The 21042-nt window shown below is 39.7% G+C and overlaps 1 protein-coding gene across 1 annotated transcript in view; it reads right to left on the bottom strand.

The window, feature by feature from the left end:
- Window positions 1–6389: 6389 nt before the first annotated feature.
- DBP (D-box binding PAR bZIP transcription factor) overlaps window positions 6390–21042 on the bottom strand; it is a 66502-nt gene continuing 51849 nt past the window's right edge. The window contains exons 3-4 of the mRNA XM_075839993.1: window positions 17263–17483; window positions 6390–15267 (exon numbers count right to left, since the gene is read on the bottom strand). Coding sequence (XP_075696108.1) covers window positions 15052–15267; window positions 17263–17483 — 437 coding nt within the window. The 3' untranslated portion in view covers window positions 6390–15051. The remainder of the gene's footprint in view (window positions 15268–17262; window positions 17484–21042) is intronic.

The following is a 21042-nucleotide window of genomic DNA, read 5'->3' on the forward strand; positions in this document are numbered from 1 at the left end:
CCTAGTGGGACAAAGTAATAAAGTAAAAAAAAAATGTGTAAAAATAAGAAAATAAAAGATTTAAAAGTAATAAAAGTAAAAATCCCCCCTTTTCCCTTATCAGTCATTTATTATTAATAAAAATATATAAACAAACAAATAAACTATACATAATTGGTATCGCCGCGTCCGTCACGGCCTGAACTACAAAATTATTTCATTATTTATCCCGCACGGTGAACGCCGTAAAATAATAATAAACCGTACCACAATCACAATTCTTTGGTCACTTCACCTCGCAAAAAATTGAATAAAAAGAGATCAAAAAGTCGCATGTACCTAAAAATGGTACTGATCGAAACTACAGTTCGTTACGCAAAAAATAAGTCCTTGCACGGCTTTATTGATTGAAAAATAAAAACGTTATGGCTCTTAGAATAAGGTAACACAAAAAGTAAATGATTGTTTACAAAACGTATTTTATTGTGCAAACGCCATAAGACATAAAAAAAAACTATAAACATCTGGTATCGCCGTAATCGTATCGCCCCGCAGAATAAAGTGAATATGTCATTTATAGCGCACGGTGAACGCTGTAAAAAAAAACGAAAAAAAAAACAATAGTAGAATTGCTGTTTTTTAGTCACCACGCCACCTAAAAATAGAATAAAAACTGATCAAAAAGCCGCATGCACCCCAAGAAAACTACAATGCATTCCTCAAGGGGTCTAGTTTCAAAATTGGGGTCACTTTTGGGGGGTTCCCAATGTTTTGGCACCACAAGACCTCTTCAAACCAGACATGGTGCCTAATAAAAAAGAGGCCTCAAAATCCACTAGGTGGTCCTTTGCTTCGGAGGCCGGTGCTTCAGTCCATTACCGCCCGAGGGCCACAAGTGGGATATTTCTAAAAACTGCAGAATCTGGGCAATACGTATTGATTTGCGTTTCTCTGATAAATCCTTTTGTGTTATAAAAAAAATGGTATAAAGAGGATTTTCTGACAAAAAAAAATATTTAAATTTCACCTCTACTTTGCTCAAAATTTTTGTGAAACACCTAAAGGGTTCATAAACTTTCTAAATGCTGTTGTGAATACTTTGAGGGGTCTAGTTTCTAAAATGGGGTATTTCATAGGGGTTTCTAATATATGGGCCCCTCAAAGCAACTTCAGAACTGAACTGGAACCTAAAAAAATAAATAAATGAGGCAATACTTCGCTTCTTACATTATATTGATAATGAGCCGTGCCCACCCCGAGATGACCCCAGTTTTGACCGTTTGTATAAACGGAGACCCCTATTAGACCGTTCCAGTGCCCGGTTTTCCCAAGCATACACCCCCGAGAAGTGTATTTCTATTGATGAGTCCCTGGTACATTTTAAAGGGAGGGTTCAATTCCGCGAGTACCTGCCGGGTAAGAGGGCAAGGTATGGCGTGAAGATGTATAAGCTGCGAGAGTGCATCCGGGTATACCTACAGGTTTAGGATATATGAAGGAAAGGCCACCCCCAAACCAGACTGCATCCTGGACTACAATAGGTACATGGGAGGGGTGGACTTGTCAGATCAAAGCCTGAAGCCCTACAGCGCCATGCGGTGTGGTATAAGAAGCTGGCCGGGCACATCATACAGATGGCTTTGTACAATGCGTACGTGCTACGTCGATGTGCAGGCCAGACGGGAACTTTCCTGGAATTTCAAGAGGTGATTATCAAGAACCTAATCTTTAGGGACCAAGAAGGGGGGGCACCCAGTACTTCTGGAAGCGAGGCCACACGCATCGTACCAGGGCAACACTTTCCAGGAGAAGTTCCCCAAACTGGCAAGAAGGGAAAAAGTCAAAAGAGGTGCAAAGTCTGCTATAAGGGATGACACAATATATCAATGTGACACGTGTCCCGAATAACCAGAGCTCTGTATGAAAGTCAGTTTTAAAATTTATCATACATCCCTTGGTTTATAATTTACCCCAATTTTACTTACCCTGATGCACTCCACACAGCTTATCACCCTCGTCTTTCCCCTCTGAGCCCTGCTGTGTGTCCAGGCAGCTGATAACAGCCACATGTAGGGTATTGCCATTCCCGGGAGAACCCACATTACAGTTTATGGGTGTAGGTCTCCGGTCAAAATGCTCACTACACCTCTAGATGAATGCCTTAAGGGTGTAGTTTTTAAAACGGGGTCACTTCTTGCGGGTTTCAACTGTACTGGTACCTCAGGGGCTTCTGCATACATGACTTCACACTAGAAAATCCCCAGTAGGCCAAATGGTGGTCCTTTCCTTCTGAGCCCTCCCATGGGCCCAAACGGCAGTTTATCACAACAAATGGGGTATTGCGGCACTCAGAACAAATTGCGCAACAGAATGGGGTATTTTGTTTCTTGTGAAAATAAGAAATTTTCAGACAAAACTACATATTATTTGAAAAAAATAATTTTGTTTTCATTCCCAGCCCAATTCAAATAAGTTCTGTGAAAAAACTATGGGGTCAAAATGGTCACAACACCCAAAAATGAATTCCTTGAGGGGTGTAGTTTCCAAAATGGGGTCATTTGTGGTTGGTTTCTATTGCTTTGATACCTCTGGGGCTCTGCAAATGCGACATGGCACCCGAAAAGCAATCCAGCAAAATCTGGACTCCAAAGAACACACAGCGCTCCTTTCCTTCTGAGCCCTCCCATGGGCCCAAACTGCAGTTTATCACCACAAATGGGGTATTGCCGCACTCAGAACAAATTGGGCAACAAAATGGAGTATTTTATTTCTTGTGAAAATAAGAATTTTTGAGCTAAAATGACATATTATTGGAAAAAATATATATTTTTTAAATTCCCAGTCCAATTCAAATAAGTTCTGTGAAGAAACTATGGGGTCTAAATGGTCACATTACCCATAAATGAATTCCTTGAGGGGTGTAGTTTCCAAAATGGGGTCACTTCTGGTGGGTTTCCATTGCTTTGATACCTCTGGGACTCTGAAAATGCGACATCGCACCCGAAAACCAAACCAGCAAAATCTGTACTCCAAAGAACACACAGCGCTCCTTCCCTTCTGAGGCCTCCCATGGGCCCAAACGGCAGTTTATTGCCACAAATGGGGTATTGATGCACTCAGGAGAAATTGGGCAACAAAATTTAGTATTTTGTTCCCTGTGAAAATAAAAAATTTTGGTAAAAAATTACATTTTTTTAATGTCACAGCCCAATTGAAATAGGTGCTGTGAAAAAACTGTGTCGTCAAAATGCTAACAACAACCATAAATGAATTCCTTGAGGGGTGTAGTTTCCAAAATGGGGTCACTTTTGGTGGGTTTCCATTGCTTTGATACCTCTGAGGCTCTGCAAATGCGACATGGCACCCGAAAACCAATCCAACAAAATCTGGACTCCAACAAACATATAGCGCTCCTTTCCTTCTGAGCCCTCCCGTGGGCCCAAACGGCAGTTTATCACCACAAATGGGGTATTGCCACACTAAGGACAAATTGGGCAACAAAATGGGGTATTTTGTTCCCTGTGAAAATAAGAAATTTTGATCACAAATGACATTTTATTGGAAAAAATGAAATTTTTTTCATTTCACAGCCCAATTCAAATACGTGCTGTGAAAAAACTGTGCGGTCAAAATGGTAACAACAACCCTAAATTAATTCCTTGAGGGGTGTAGTTTCCAAAATGGGGTCACTATTGGGGGATTCCTACTGTTTTGTTACCTCAACACCTCTTCAAACCTGGCATGCTGCCTAAAATATATTCGAATAAAAAAAGAGGACTCAAAATGCACTAGGTGCTTCTTTGCTTCTAGGGCTTGTGTTTTAGTCCACGAGCGCAGTAGGGCCACATGTGGGACATTTCTAAAAACTGCAGAATCTGGACAATACATATTTAGTAGTGTTTCTCTGGTATAAACACAGCCTGACGCTGTGAAGGAGCAAGAGTAGAATGTGGCTTTAGAAAAGTTATAACGTAATTAATTTTACCTTAAATTTACATCTTCTGTGTTACAGGAAAAAAAAATGAATAAAATTGAAATTCAGGAAGAAAAATGAAATTTGCAAATTTCACCTCCACTTTGCTTTAATTCCTGTGAAATGCCTGAAGGGTTAAAAAACTTTCTAAATGCTGTTTTGAATACTTTGAGGGGTCTAGTTTTTAAAATGGGGTGTTTTATCAGGGTTTCTAATACATAGGCCCCACAAAGCCACTTCAGAACTCAAGAGGTACCTTAAAAAAAAGGCTTTTGAAATTTTCTTAAAAATATGAGAAATTGCTGTTTATGTTCTAAGCCTTGTAACGTCCTTGAAAAATAAAAGAATGTTCAAAAAACGATGCCAATCTAAAGTAGACATATGGGAAATGTGAACTAGTAACTATTTTGGGTGGTATAACCGTCTGTTTAACAAGCAGATGCATTTAAATTCTGAAAAATTCAATTTTTTCAAAATTTTCTCTACATTTTGCAATTTTTCACCAATAAACACTGAATATATCGACCAAATTTTACCACGAACATGAAGCCCAATGTGTCACGAGAAAACAATCTCAGAATCGCTTGGGTAGGTTTAAGCATTCCGACGTTATTACCACATAGTGAAATATGTCAGATTTGAAAAATGGGCTCTGAGCCTTAAGGCCAAAACTAGGCTGCGTCCTTAAGGGGTTAATCTATTTATAATTAATTACGTTATAACTTTTCTAAAGCCACATTCTACTCTTGCTCCTTCACAGCGTCAGGCTGTGTTTATATCAGCATCTGGCTTTTGTTCATCGGTTCCGTTCGACCTTTCCGTCGGAGAAACCGATGAACGGAAAGCCAAACGGAAACCATAGCTTCCGTTTGCATTACCATTGATTTCAATGGTAATGCTTCCGTTGCAATTGTTTTCCGTTCCGTATGTTGTTGTTTTTTGCGGAGACAATAGCGTAGTCGACTAACGGAAACTGTACGAAACGGAAACAAATTGCAATGAAAGCATTACCATTGAGAACAATGGTAATGCAAACAGAAGCTATGGTTTCCGTTTGGCTTTCCGTTCATCGGTTCCTCCGACGGAAAGGTCAAATGGAACCCATGAACGGAAGCCCGACGCTGATGTGAACAGGCCCTTATAAATGTGTACCAATAGGTCATATTTTTCAATGTAAGTTCCATAAACAGGGACGGACTGACAATCTTAGCATCATTTTGCAGATCATGCAAAAGAAAAAAAAAACAACTGATTTGCTCCTCAAATGCAATTTCTTAATCAGTAAATTTACTGACAGCAGGGGAAGATATATGATATTCTGCAACATCTAATAAATATGTCTAGTGTGAGTGGTCATTCAAAATATATTTTTTTTCCTTTTTTTTTTTTAACCAACTCCTAGTATTAAAAGTATTTACTTATGTACTTATTTCCTAATATGGTAAAAGCAGCAAAATACATTTCCTTGAGTAGTCATCATGTATGTGCATGCAGCTTGTACGGAAGCCCCTCGGAGATCTCAGTGCTATGGAGCTGTATGCCATTGTATGACGCCTCGTACAGCGTCGTATTATTGAGTTATTCTACTCTAGAAGTAAAGCTTTTAAGGGAGATGACGAGGGTGATTTCCAAGCTCGCTGGTGCCACACAGCTATAGAGTAGAATGATACAATTCTCTTTGCCTGCAGCTTCCACTAGGGGGTACTCAATGCATAAGGATTTATACAGCTCCCTTTAAACCCAGCAAAATTTTTTTGTAATTTAACTCCGCTTTTCATGAATGGCTCGGGTGGTGGTTAAATACAAGGTAGCCCCCATAGGAGCACCTAGGCAATGGAATATGGTACAAAAGTAGCAGTATAAGGGTATGTTCACATGCAGAGTCAAAAACGTCTCAAAATACGGAGCTGTTTTCAAGTGAAAACAGCTCCTGATTTTCAGACGTTTTTTGTGCCACTCGAGATTTTCGCTGCGTTTTTTACGGCCGTTTTTGGAGCTTTTTTCAATAGTCTATGGAAAACGGCTTCAAAACAGTCCCAAGAAGTGTCCTGCACTTCTTTTTACGCGTAAAAAAACGCAGTGGAAAACGCTCCGTTACGGCCCGAAAAACGGACGAAAATAGGTAGTGTGAACATACCCTTGCCTGACCAGCTCTGGCCATTCCGAGAATAGAGGGAGTGTCTCAGATTCGCAATGCACTGTTTGCATCAGGTAGTCTGGTAAAGACTGCAAACATTTTGGGACAACACAGGGGGATCCCTAAAAAGGCGGATCGATGGCAGATGTGTGCAACTAGAGGACAATAGTTAGAATACTCCATAAATCCCATTACATTTAAAATGTTGTTCCTGGACCTGAGAGTTGCTTTAATAGTGCAAGATCATTGTTAAGATATAGACATCAAACAACATAAATAGAATGAAAGCATAACTCAGGAAAACACAAAACACAGAAGCTTTACTATGTATTACAAGGTTGCAATAATTGGTACAAAATGTTCCATCCACAATATTCTTCAGCAATAACAACAGCAAAGGAAAAAAACACAAGACAAGCACCAAACCATACATCTTTATCGCAAAGGAAAAACATGACCCACGTTATCTGTAACCTTTATTGCTTACAAATATAATTTTTGGATGATAAAATAAATATATCTATACATCTATATTATATCTCTCTATATATATATATATTGTTCTCTTCTCTGAATATATTATCTTGTGCTAAATATAACCGTCTTTTGGCAGCTTAATAAAACAAGAAAAGTAAAGTGATCCAGGTAACCCTATACACCTAAAATTTAGAGATCAGTGGTGTGTGAAAAGTACTGCAATAAACAGAGTCATATACAATTCAATATCTGGTAATGAATATGGAAGATACCTGATGACATTTAAAGTAATTTTAAGAGCACTAAACCTAATGAACTGTCTACAATTAAGTCCTTAAAGAAGACCAACCAGAGGAAAGTGTAAAAAAGGCTCTTAAAAGGCTATGAACACCGTTGAGGGCATTTTTTAAAAATATATAAATAAATTACTCAGTGTGTTTAGTGTAACTTTGTAACTAGTCTTTATTACAAAAATCATTTTACTTTTGGAGATACAGCTGTTCTGTATTGTCTATACAGAACAGCTGTATCATTCGCTTTACACTGAATGCATCAGAATCGACCTGTAAACTATAACATCTAAGTTCATAACTTAGATGTGATCGATTAAAGGTGGTTCCTGCGGGTCAGAGACACACAGGACCCGCCGACACTGAACCCGTCAGGTCCGCGGGACTGACTGATTCAGTGTAAAGCGGACGATACAGCTGTTCTGTATAGAGAATACAGAACTGCTGTATCTCCAAAAGTAAAATGTTTTTTTTAATAAAGACTACACTAATCACACTGACTAATCTATTATTTTTTTTAAAACCCTCAAAGGTTTACATAACCTTTAAGGTAAGTTAAAAGATATGAAAACTATTTTACAGGCACAAAGCCTAAAGCAGCACCAATGAAGAGGTACTGATGATAACATGACACTTCTGATTTCTGTCAGGTATAATGTTGTTGGGTAGACCTCGTTTGGAGTCCGAAAAGATATTAAAATGGTTTTCACCTTTAATTTACACTAAAGGGCCTTTTTCATTCTCCTTCTTGTAGGTCTCCTTTAAGCCATCCCAGTGCTTATTAATATTCCATCTTCATCATGAATATCTAGACATAAGGGACAACTGACAGAGATGAAAAATTGGGTTTACTTAAAATCAAGATCACTGGTGCCCTTGTGTGGAGTGTAATGTGTTCTCAGTATTTAATGGTTACAATGCAGATACCAAAAAGCATTAAAAGAATATTAAGGGGGAAAACTATGCCACCTATGAACAAACAATTATGGTTTCAAGTACATCAATAGGCATATAGTTTGAAATTTCAAAGATATCAGAATGTGATAATTCAAAGCTTTTTCTGTGGCCCCCAGTTTCCCTGAGAACATTTATTTACCCTATTGTCCACACATTGCATCAGGACACAGCTATCAAGTATTTTAACATGCAGTCACCCTAAACCACAAGAACCATGAGGTTGATTGTCATGTCGATTCTGTATTTTGCTGAAAAATAAAATCAGAAACTAGAATAATTTGAAATGATCTCCTTGAAAAATGGCAATATTTCCAGATGAATACACTGCACCTCTGCATTTTCAGTTTGGTTCAAGCATTTCCTATAAAAACAACAGGTAATAGCCTCAAATGTAATAAACTCAATAGGCCTCATCTATAAAAATGTGTGCAGGCCAAATGTGCGGTGGTAGTGAGACAGAATTCAGCTCTCATTTTACATGCAATGGGTAAGGGTATGTTCACACGCTTAACAAAAAACGGCTGAACATACGGAGAAAACTGCTCCTGATTTTCAGGCGTTTTTGAAGCTGAAAATGAAGCTTCTTTTAATTTGGAGCTTCTTTTGAGGCGTTTTTCAGTGTTCAATAGGAAATCAGCTCCAAAAAACGCCTCAAGAAGTGACATGCTACTTCTTTTTACGGAGCATCTTTTTACGCTCCGCTTTTTCAAACAGCGGCGTAAAAAGACGCCCCTATGAACTAAATGCAAAAACCGCGCCGCAAAATGGCCGAAAATGCCTCCCATTGATTTCAATGGGCAGACATTTGTAGACGTGCGTTTTTTCAGGTGTTTTTCAAGGAGTAAACGCCCCGAAATATGCCTGAAAACACAGAGTGTGAACATACCCCACCTGCTCCACTTCACTAGTTTTTATAAATGAGGCTCAATGTTTTCCTATTGTTTCTAACAAATTCAATCGTATTAAAGTAAATATGTAATATATAAAAAAAACACAAAATGTAGAAAAATTATCCTATTACTACCTGGAGTACATCAGCAAGTAGGACCTAATACTTGTACTGGTTATTCATTTGTTAATGTGTAGGGCTGGGTGTTAAGACAATCATACCATTCATAACAGAATATACTCAAAGTACTATATAGACAATTAATAGAATGAACAGATCCATCAACAGCAGCTTGCTGGTAGTTTCCATCTAGCAACACAAGATTTTTTTTTTCTACATGGTCCAGAATAAAACAAATAAAACAGAAAAAATATATATACTTTAGATATATTACACAGATGCAAACATTTTACATTTCTTGACTACAGAGCCAGTGTCAATGAAATGGATAACAGAGGATAGCAAGATTAATAAAAACTAATTTTGTCCTCTTCATGTCATACCTGATAGCAATTATTTTACAAAGTGATAAAATGCTTAAACTTTTACATACATATTTTATATTAAGTGCCATCTATATTCAAGGGGTTTCCTAAAGAAACACATGACACAAGGGTACCATTGGTGGGCGTCCAGCAGCTGGGGCGCCCACCGATGTAGAAATGGAACAGGTTCTGGCACAGATTTTAGTTGCAGCTAAGGTGCAGTCACACGCGGCAGATTTTGCTGCAGAAATTTCTGCGACTGAAAATCAGTTCCATTCATATGAATGGGGTTTATTCTGCAGCAGTTGCAAGAATTTCTGAAAACCAATCAGATGAATGGAACTGATTTTCAATTGCAAAAATTTCTGCAACTAAAACTGCCGCATGTAACTGCACCATTTGACGTTGCTCACACATTGCAGATTTTGCATGCATTACTTAAGCCAAAACCAGGAACAGACGCTAAACAGAAGAAATATCTAAAGGAAGGCCTCTAGGTCTGCTTTTCTGAATCCAATTCTGGTTTTGGCTTGGCTAAAAAAATAAATAATGATGCAACTGTGTGAACAAGGCCTTTGTAAAACGAATGCGTGCTCTTCATACCAATTATAGATGCCGTCAGACATTTGAACCATAATAGAATAGTTATCTGTATAAAGAAATGTAAGATACATGCTCGACCTATAGTGGTTTTGCTTTGTATTAGAAAAAAAGAGAACTTAACACATTGTATGGTAAGGGTATGTTCACACGGCAGCGTCCATTACGGCTGAAATTACAGAGCTGTTTTCAGGAGAAAACAGCTCCTGAATTTCAGACGTAATTGCTTGTACTCGCGTTTTTCGCGGCGGCAATTACGGACGTAATTGGAGCTGTTTTTCAATGGAGCCAATGTCAGAATGATTACGTCTCAAGAAGTGACATGCACTTCTTTGACGCGGGCGTCTTTTTACGCGCCGTCTTTTGACAGCGGTGCGTAAAAAAATGCCCGTGTGCACAGAACATCGTAACCCATTGATTTCAATGGGCAGATGTTTGCCGGCGGTTTGGAGCCGTATTTTCGGACGTAATTCGAGGCGTAAAACGCCCGAATTACGTCCGTAAATAGGGTGTGTGAACATACCCTTACAGTTAGTTATGCGGTGTGCGATCAATGACATTGCACAAGGGATCAGCTGCAATAACGCTGGGTTCACACTGAGTTTTTTGCAGAAGGAAAATCTGCCTCAAAATTCAGTTTGGAATTTTGAGGCAGAATTTCCTCTGCCTGCACGCCGATTTTCGTGGCGATTTTTGCCCGCGGCCTTTGAGCGTCACGGGCATAAAACACATGAAATACGCTTTCTCTGCCTCCCATTGATGTCAATGGGAGGTCAGAAGCATAAACGCCCGAAGATAGGGCACGTCCCTTCTTTTTCCCGCGAGCCGGCATTTTCGGACGTTTTTTGGCGCGTTTTGCGGCACGGTTTCTACGTAAAAAGCTCCGTGTGAACTCTCCCTAAGGGTGCTCATATATCTACACTGGTCCGCTCATTTGTTTTTGCAGAACTTGGTCTATATATTTTTACTGCTTTTCCATATAGATTCCATGTTAAATGCAGTTTGTATAAGGTGAGAAAACATAAAGACTATCATACAATCCGCACCATACATAAGGCACCCAGGGTTGGGGATGGTTTGGTTATCAGAAGTATCAAAAGTAGGGACTACAGTATATGTGCAATAAATCTATACTTTAGTTGGCTATAAATGGCAATTAACATACAACATTGCTAAATTCTCATTGAATAGAACTTATTAATTGCAATCCTTTTCAGATCTAGTGATTCTCTATGACAACTGCTAATAGTGCATAAGGTGCATCCAATTTACCACGTACAATATTCTTAAATCACTGCTTCAAAAAGTGCCTCTTGCAAAAAAAACAAAAAAACAATTGAGTCAAACATATTTTTGGCTTGTCATTTAAAGACAAGTACATCTGAGACTTCTGTAAATATAGAAAGTATCTATAAAATACAAACATCATTGTAGAAAATAAAATCATGCTCTATTTATGTCTGAAAGGTGGAAACATCAATAGCTAGAATCATTATTTTGTATCTATTAAAAACTAGTGCAAATCACAGATAAAAGCACTCAGTCGCATCCACACAACAAGCGCTCACGTAAAGGAATTCTACGAGTGGAGAAGGAGAACGTTATCCGCACCAGACTCAGACAGACATAAAAAGTTCTTCAGCTAAATGGGCAATTTCATTTCCACTTTTAAGTGCAAGGAACGGAGCACAAGTCTACCATAAAACAAAAGCAGGGCTGAAATGCGCAATGTGAAGGCGGTGATACCCTTTTTTTTTTTTTTTAATGTCTCTGGGCCAAGAAGACCAGCCTGCCAATAATGAGCCCTTCAGGCAAATTCCAAAATTGCCAAAGTGGGCCGGACATGCTATACAACCACAAAAAGTGCCAAATGCAGCCTCATGATCGAAGTATAAACTGAATAAGTAGCACATAGATAACAACTTAAGGTAATAATGAACTTCTTGACTGAAAATTATAGTTCTATCGAATATGCCCTTTGGAAAGCCCAACTCCGTGTAATAAGCTGACGTTCAGTATGACAGCATTGACTTAGCGGTCTATGCCCATCTAGAGCAACCACCCTTGGCTGTCACGCTCATTTAGACTACACTATATGGATGCTCAGTTGTGTAATGATCATTGGCAACTAATGAGTAACATCATATTACATGCATGTATTAACCCTTTGTTGATTAAGGTGGTCAGGAATTGCAAAATGCTCCAACTTCATCCAACAATAGAAAATGGGAAAATCCATAAATGGTGGGTTGTCCTATCCAAGTGGTAGCGGGCGTTTGTGGTGCTGCCAAGTAGCCTCTGCCAAAGGACTAAAGGGCAACACAGGATAACATAACGTGAGACTTCTGCCTAGAGTATTAAGTATTTTGGGAAGAAAAATGAAAGGAAATGTTTTTCCTGAGATTTGTCATGTGCTGATTAAAATTCTACAAATTGATGATTTTTTTAGTAACAGTCCAAGCTAATAAATTAGACGCTTGTAGTCTGATGCTAAAGGGAAACTGATCGTTTTTGAATAGTATGGGCCAATTCTCAGTAGGAATGCTCTTCAAATTTCTCAATGCTCAAGAATACATTTGTGGTATTTACCTTGTTTGGTAGATGCCATTGTGGATGCAATTACATTATGTGTCTTTTAAAGTGCAAAATATTGAAAACTGTTTAAGGCAGTATGTATAAGGGGGGAGTTCACACAGAGTTTTTTGTTGAGTTTTTTTTACGCAAAAACCGCGCCGCAAAATGGCCGAAAATGCCTCCCATTGATTTCAATGGGAGACTAAGGCGTTTTTTTGCCGCAAAAAAGTAGGGACATGCCCTATCTTTGGGCGTTTACGCCGCTGACCTCCCATTGACATCAATGGGAGGCAGAGAAAGCGTATTTTGCGGCGTTTTATGCCCGCGGGGCTCTATGGCCGCAGGCAAAAAACGCTGTGAAAATCAGCGTGCAGGCAGAGCAAAATCTGCCTCAAAATTCCGAACTGAATTTTGAGGCAGATTTTCCGCCTGCAAAAAACTCAGTGTGAACCTAGCCTAAGAGATGACAGGAAGCCATATCCAATGGTCTGTCAGGAAGCAGAACGACTGGGCGCATGTCTGCATATAGACCCACATACTGATCTTTATGTAGTAAGGATAAGTTACCAAACATCTCTTGCATTGCTCTGAAGTTTGTGTTAGGTAGTTCTCTAGCTAGTTGGGTAGTTCTCTGGCTAGTCGGGTAGTTCTCTGGCTAGTCGGGTAGTTCTCTTGCTAGTCGGGTAGTTCTCTTGCTAGTCGGGTAGTTCTCTTGCTAGTCGGGTAGTTCTCTTGCTAGTCGGGTAGTTCTCTTGTTTGCAGTGACTGTGGAGAGGCACATTCTTTTTGGGAAAGAGGATAGTTCTAAACTCAAAACAGGGCTCCACAGGTAGAAGCAAATATCATGATTCTATGGTATTTATGCCCCTGGTTGGTCATTTGTTATTGAACCACATTAATATTTCATTTCATTTGATTTTACCTAGAAAACCCAATAATAAATAATTTGATTTACTTGAGAAATAATCCATATGCAATAATATTTGCCCAGTACATAGATCCACACAACTACGCATAATCAGGCTCCATTTTTGTGAATTAAATGCGCACAATGTACCGGCATGCCTACCATCTATTTTCAGCATTTTCTGCCCAAAGTTATTAATATTTAGAATCCATCAGTTTAGGACTGGATAAACCTTTCTATGCACGCTGCACCTGTGGTCACATACAGTGTCTTGCCAACAAAATAATATCATCTTGATGTATTCAAACGTACCTGTGATACTATTTTTGCTGCAGTTTATCGATTTTATATATAAAAAAAACAAAAACCATACAAAATTGTGGCAAAAACTGTGACTAAAATAGCATATTTAAATAAAGCCAGTATGTGATATGAAATATGATCACGTGCTAAATCTGATACTGATGGTAAAGTGACATAGGAGGGTTTTCCAGTAGTGTCTAGTTCTCTTGTACCTGGAATCCGGCTACCCTTTTAAAAATAGCGTCGTGATCTAGAGATCGATGCTTGTGCTATATATTTTACACACATCTCAAAAAGATTGTCCGGGATTTAAAAAACAAATGAAAAAAAAATTGGCGAGGAGATTTTTCTCAAACTGTCCTGAGATCATTTCTACCTGTTTAGTACATTTGTGTCCTACATCCCATAAAAGGTTTTTTTTTTTCTATATTTATAGTCAGTTAGGTAAAGACTGTTTAACAACTATTAGGAAAGATAATCACTGATTTCAACATAATTTATGTCTCTTCTCCCTACCATTTTGATCACCGGTATTGGGAGAAGCGAACAGATCTCCCTGCTCTAGTAAGAACTGAGCCTATGTCAAAGATAGATGTGCCAGTCTTGCTTACCTGGGAAAATAATACCTAGCTAGGAAAGGCAAGTATATTATTGCAAACAGGCTTTGTAAGTGCATTAGTATGGCTGGTTCACCCACCGCTATCATTGTCATGTATAGGTTTTAGGCCTAGAAGTTACTAGCAATGAAGTAATGAATAGTGCTCATTGTCATTTGTCACAGTAGTGGTCAGTGTCTGGCTTATAAAGGTGGAACATGCAGTTTGAAATAGCGAAGATGCTGAAGGATTGTCCGTCCTTGTTTTAATAAGATACTATAATATGAAATCCCTGCAGACCTAACTCAATATGTTTAAGAGATTTGTTCAATCCTTTCCTGCTTAATTGTAATACCTTTTCATTTAGCATATTCATTTGACTTATTTACATATTTTTACAATTATTTATCATCCATGCTGTATCCATAAAACTTTCTCTGACAGAATAACAATAAAAAAATGCAATGCTACTGGACAGCTGTGTGCAAGGATTGTCAGATACAGGGAAATTGGCCTTTACTTGGTGGCTGGTGTATTAGATGGTGCCCGTGTTCAGAATCGGCTTTGGCTCCCTTTTCCTGGCTTCTATTTGCTTAATCGCTGGTGATACCCCATAGTGTTTATTAGTCACTATAGCACCTTTGTCCTGCCGAAAAGGAGGTCAAGATGGAATGCTGAAAATTGAGGAAGAAAGCAAGGCAATATAAGAGTTGTACAGCGGCCTGCTTCCCGTGTGTCCCTCATGTCCTCTAAATCTCGTGATATTTCTTAGTGAATAAGGGCCGTTCTTCGGGAAAGAAAAAAAGGGATTGTGGGAAAAGATTCTTGTGAAGTTGTGTTAGTTCGTGCAACCTGGTGGGACAGCTACACATTTTCTCAGTTCTTTACAAGGCTCCGTGCTGAGACTCATATTTTGTCAGAATGTTTCGGTAGCGAGAGAGTTCTTGGCGAATTTTGGCTACCTCTTGGCGCAGCACTGAGTTCTCTTTTTCCAAAAAGGCAGCCCGAACCGTAATCTGGTTTTCCTTCAGCCGACGAGCATCTCGTGAACGTTTGGCAGCTTCATTGTTTTTGTACCGCCGGTTCCAATATTTCTCATCCTAAAAAAAATCAAAAAAAATAACATGAGTTGATAATAATTACATTACATATTATATTGATAATAAAATGTATTTTGATGGTTTGAAAAATGCAGGTTTGAATCCCAAAACCCAAATAACATGCATTATACTGTACTTTGTTGCCGATGTTCAGTGCACAATACACAGAAAATGAACAACAGATCCAGAGCCTAAACAAAGCCTTACAGCTGCTAGAAGAAAAATGACTAAATGATAGTCATCTTCCCATAGTTATAGCACAAGTTGGAAAAATTATTTTTCTTTCCTGAAATCTCAGTCAAATGCCTCTATAGTGGGGTCTGAACTGAATGTTAAAGAGGCTCTGTCACCAGTTTACTTGTTTTACCAACTGGGCGTTGTGAATAGAAGTGTATGACGCTGACAAATCAGCATCATACACTTCTCATCGTTCCCACCCAGCTTCTTCCACTGCACAGACACACAGCGTGTTCTCGCGAGACCACGCTGTGACGTCACTTCCTCCCACAGGTCCTTCATCGCGTCGGACGAGCGAGGACACGCTGTGTGTCTGTGCAGTGGAAGAAGCTGGGTGGTAACGAAGAGAAGTGTATGATGCTGATTTGTCAGCGTCATACACTTCTATTCGCAACGCCCAGTTGGTAAAACAAGTAAACACGCCCAGTTGGTAAAAACACAATACACGCCCAGTTGGAAATACGAGAAAACACGCCCAGTTGTCCATTGAAAAGCTAATTTGCATAAATATAAAATTGCTCATAACTTGGGCAAAAATTATCGTTTTTCAAAAAAAACAAAAACTTTACTGTTATCTACATTGCAGCGCCGATCACATGCAATAGGAGATAGGGATTTGATAATCTGGTGACAGAGCCTCTTTAAGTTGCATGATTGACAACGCAGAGTCCTCCACTGGCCGGCTTTGCAGCTAGCACTGGATCACTATCAACAGTCATATATATTAGATTTTAAACACACAACGTTTCAAATTTCAAGCAGCGGGAAACATTTGAATAATGCAAAATATCCGACAGCGTAATGTAAGGGTAATAAATAAGAATATTTGACAAAAGTAAAGGGATTCAGGGATCTTGTATGCCTAAATTATTTAAATTCCACTAGGTAATGTATTAATTTAAAGGTCAGTATCTTGGTGTCTAGATGGGTAAACATGAACCTCCCTGAATGTGGGCATAAAAAAAAAGTGTGTGTTTTGATTATCTTTATGGCCTATCATTTATTTAGAAACTGTAGATTATTTTAATACCTACAAAAATAGATTTGACTTGCATATGACTCATTGGTTTCTTTTAATTACCCCATTACTTATAGGATTTCATGGGTGCAGTAAAAGTCTTAAAGGGTAACTAAACTTTCAAAAAACTATTGACATGTCATAGTGATAGTTTAGATCAATGTGGGTCTGAGAAATGAGACCCCCCCACCGAACGCTAAAATGAAGCGGCAGAAGCGCTCGGGTGAGTGCTGAGCACCTTTGTTTCTGATCGGCTACTGATCTCGAAAGCCTATGAGCCCGTACACCAACTGCTCGGCTTTCTGAGAAAAGCGATCAGAAATGAAGCAGCTCAGCGCTCATCTGAGCGCTCCTACAGCTTCGTTTTAGCGATCATTGGGGACTCAGTGCTCATGATGACATGTCAGAAGTTTTTTGAAAGTTTAGTTACCCTTTAAAATAGGGAAGTCAATGTTGTTTAACCTGCAAAAATGAGCTCTAGTAAGTTTACATTAGAAGTCGGATATGTGTTTTGTTTTTTTGTAACTATAAGACAACAGTTTTACTGCTATTTTTGGCCTGTACAGTATATTAATACTTGTGTGAGGCGGTTTCTAAAACCGCATAAGACCTTTGAAGGAGACTGTTGGGTCCACAGGTCTAATATAAATCCATAACACTGACATAATAATGTACCGTTAAAACATTCCAACCGGTAAGTGAAAATACCTTACAAAAATAAAACGGAATTGCATTTTTACCTTCTGTTCATCTGGCACCTGGATTTTTCTTGCTTTTTTCATAATCGGCTGAGGTTTTAGTTCCTCTTCAGAAAATCGATGTTTCCTAGGATCAAATGTCTCATGTCCTGGCACACTGGACAAGGCAAGATCTGCAGGATCTGGGTCAAAGTTCATCATTACTTCCACTGACTCTGGGTCAACAGGACTTGGACTTTCTCTGGATGAAGGAGTAATTTGACCTATTGAGCAAAACATCACATGTTAGTAAGACAGAAAATGGGAAGGAGGGAAGAAAGGAGGATACGCAAGAGATTATCTTTAGCCCCATCACCGCTCTAGACCACTAGGAATATTATCACTAACCCCTAAACCGCCCTATGCAAAAATCTAGTGCATGTTTAAAGTTGGCAAGGTGACTATATAATAGGGAAGAGGGGGCATTTTGCCATCTCCACTACGGACAATAATAAATTTGACTATGATAGTGGCAAATATTGCATTTATTGATGATTCATTTGTATGATTGTAGCGTTTAATCAGTAATTACCTATTGTATAAAGAAAGTTCTCAATCGGTCTCAACTAATCTTATTGACGGGAAGTGTTTTGGGGAGGCACTACTGTGACTATTGGGGAAAAGGAGTGGAGGCACTGTTGTGACTATTGGGGAAAAGGAGTGGAGGCACTGCTGTGACTACAGGGAGTGTCCCCCGGGGGCCACCTGCAAATCACGGGCCGTGCACATAGCCGCGTGCATTAATTTATATGAGCCTGGACCGCAAAACACGACCGTAATGAGACATGTCCCATCTTTTTGCGGTCCAGGCTCCTGGGCAATGCTCTGACCGTGGAAACCACGGTCGTATGAATGGGCCCATAGAAATGAATGGGACCGCAATTCACCCGCAGATTTGGGTGAATAGCTTGGGGCCTTAACGACACTTCTCTTCCCACACATTTCTTTTCATTACACCTAAAGCCAGCCATACACTTCAGCGAGCTGTTGGCCCAATGCACAATCCTCCTACAGCTATATGTCCCAACTTTGCCATAAACATGCATGTTTAACTCTCAATGTGGATAGGGGAATAAGGGCCAATGTGGTAAATAAGCTCATCAGAATAAATCAAAATTAAATGACAACTAGAACTATAAAAATTTCAAAGGACACTTTACAAAAGCATTAATATACACCATGGATAAACTATGTAAGTAATTTCGAGGAATGGCTTTAATTTTTACATCGCCCTTTCGTTTATCAGTGTTTATCAGAATCAGGCAATATAGACTACCACACAATAGGTTAAAACACGCAAGCAGTGACTTGTGTATATTCGGAGGAACCCGAAAAGTGAACTGTGAAAAGGGAGTATTTGTGAGGGCTTTTTTTTAGACGAACGTGATATACGTCCGTGCAACGCGCGTGGTTTTCACGCGCCTCGCACGGACCTATGTTAGTCTATGGGGCCGTGCAGACTGTCCGTGAGTTTCACGCAGCGTGTGTCCGCTGCGTAAAACTCACGACATGTCCTATATTTGTGCGTTGTTCGCGCCTCACGCACCCATTGAAGTCGATGGGTGCGTGTAAATCACGCGCAGCACACGGTTGCACTTCTGTGGGACGCGCGTGATTCATGCAACAGCAGTAAAAAGTATGAATGAACAAACATACAGAGTGTCATAATGATGGCGGCTGCACGAAAATCACACAGCCACGCATCATATGCTGCTGACACACGGAGCTGTTAAAGGGAATGTGTCGCTAGAAAAAAACAAAAACTTTTTTTTAGTTAAACAGTTAGTGTATAAGTGATTACACAATGTTCTAATTTTTTAAATTTTTTCACGAGTCAGGAAATATTATAAATTAGATTCTAATTTATAAAATTTCCTTCCCAGGGCTGGTCACTAGATGGAGCAATTCCCAAAATTGCAGCATTGGCATGTGGTAAAGCAACCACATTGCTTTATGCCGCAAAACTTGAGAAAACTCACTCGCTCTAGTGAGCTCTCAGAATCCCCCCTCCTTTGTCCTGGCTAGTGCCAGGAGAAAGGAGGGGATTGAACGGTCAAACCTCCTACACTGTGTATCGCCATTTTTTGAGCTAACACACAGTGTAGTAGGTTTACATATAGTAGTAAACACACCGTAAACCACGTACATACACAGACCTAACTTACCTGCTCCTGCCGCCGCCGCTCCCTCCGGTCCGTCTGCTCCCTCCGCTCCAAGTGCACAAGTCCGGAAGCCGCGACCGGAAGTAGTAATCTTACTGTCCGGCCGCGGCTTCCGGTCCACAAGAGAATGGCGCCGGATGTCGCTCGGCCGAAGACCTTCAATTTGGACTGTGTGGGAGCGGCGCATGCGCCGTTCCCACACAGACGGCGTACAGCATAGTGGATGGAACGGGCCCCGTTCGCATTCACTATGGGGCTGTATGTGCCGTATTCCATGTCTGTATGTGTCGTTAATCGACACATACAGAGATGGAAAATGGCAGCCCCCATAGACAAGAAAAAGTGAAAAAATAAAAAAAAAGTAAAACACAAACACACAAATAAATAATTTTTTAAAATAAAACACTAAAAGCAAATGGATATAAAAAAAAATACATTTTTCGCGACACTCGTCCTTTAAGTACATTTTGCGCGCACAAAACGTCGCGTTTTTTGCGCGCGCAAAATGCACACGCTCGTGTAAATCCGGCCTAAGGTGGAACAAATCCTATGGATAGCAGGCATACATCTGTGCCATGCAGACTAGCTAGGCTGCAAATGTTATATGCTTGAGCTCTACTGCAACTATGCTAGTAACTCAAGTGTGGATAATTCAGATAAAGCCTGTAAAATGGAAGACATGTCTATTTTTGTTCTCATCGTCTTCTGCTTGAAGCAGCAACTCCCACGCCGACAATACTAAGGAGCTGATGAGCTGGAGTATTACATCTTAATGTACAGTACTGATGCACTTTAGCAATCACAGAGCTTAACTCAATGGCTTCCAGAGACTCTCTACATGAAAGGACCAGCACAACTTACAAAAACTCACACAATACGTTTAGATTTGTACACTATTCGCATACACATTTTTAATAATATTTTTTTAACGAAAATGGGATTAGAGCCCAAGAGAGGGAAAAAGAAAAACCTTCCCAAATTGGTAATGGTAATTGGTTAACAAAAATGAACTCATGTAAGGCCAATATGAATGCAACCCTACATGAACCCTGCTAACATTTTTTTAAATGGAGCTGTAGAAAACATGTTCTGTTCTATGGAGCTGAGGTATTTGCAGAGTGAAACCTTAGATTGTCAGTAGCGGAGTCCATTTGGATGTTACATTGATACGAGAAGCTTCCCTGGGCCTGCGTAAACTGTACCTGTCGTGATACTGATGGAATTACAGCACGCAGGGTTCACCATCCCGATGAATTGGAAGTCAATGCAGTACAGTACGAAGGAGGTCCAGTCCACAGTTCTCCTCCAATGAGCAAAGCAAAATAAGCTCCTGGTCATGTTCACTGGAGGCCTACCCTAAAATTGCATAACTTAAAGGGGTTTTCCCATCAGGAACACTTATGGCATATCCACAGGATATGCCATAAATGTCAGATAGATACGGGTGCCACCTCTGGGATCTGCACCTATCTCTAGAATGCTGCCTCTGTAACTGGCATTCACTTCTATGGGAGTTACATAAACAGCGTCGCTCAGCGACGCTGTTTTCTACCTACATGTTCGGAAATTAGAAGTTGCAGCAGGAGAAAGATAGAATGGGTTTTAGGGGGCTCCATTCTAG

This window comes from Rhinoderma darwinii, chromosome 10 (assembly GCF_050947455.1).
Source record: "Rhinoderma darwinii isolate aRhiDar2 chromosome 10, aRhiDar2.hap1, whole genome shotgun sequence".
NCBI lineage: Eukaryota > Metazoa > Chordata > Amphibia > Anura > Rhinodermatidae > Rhinoderma > Rhinoderma darwinii.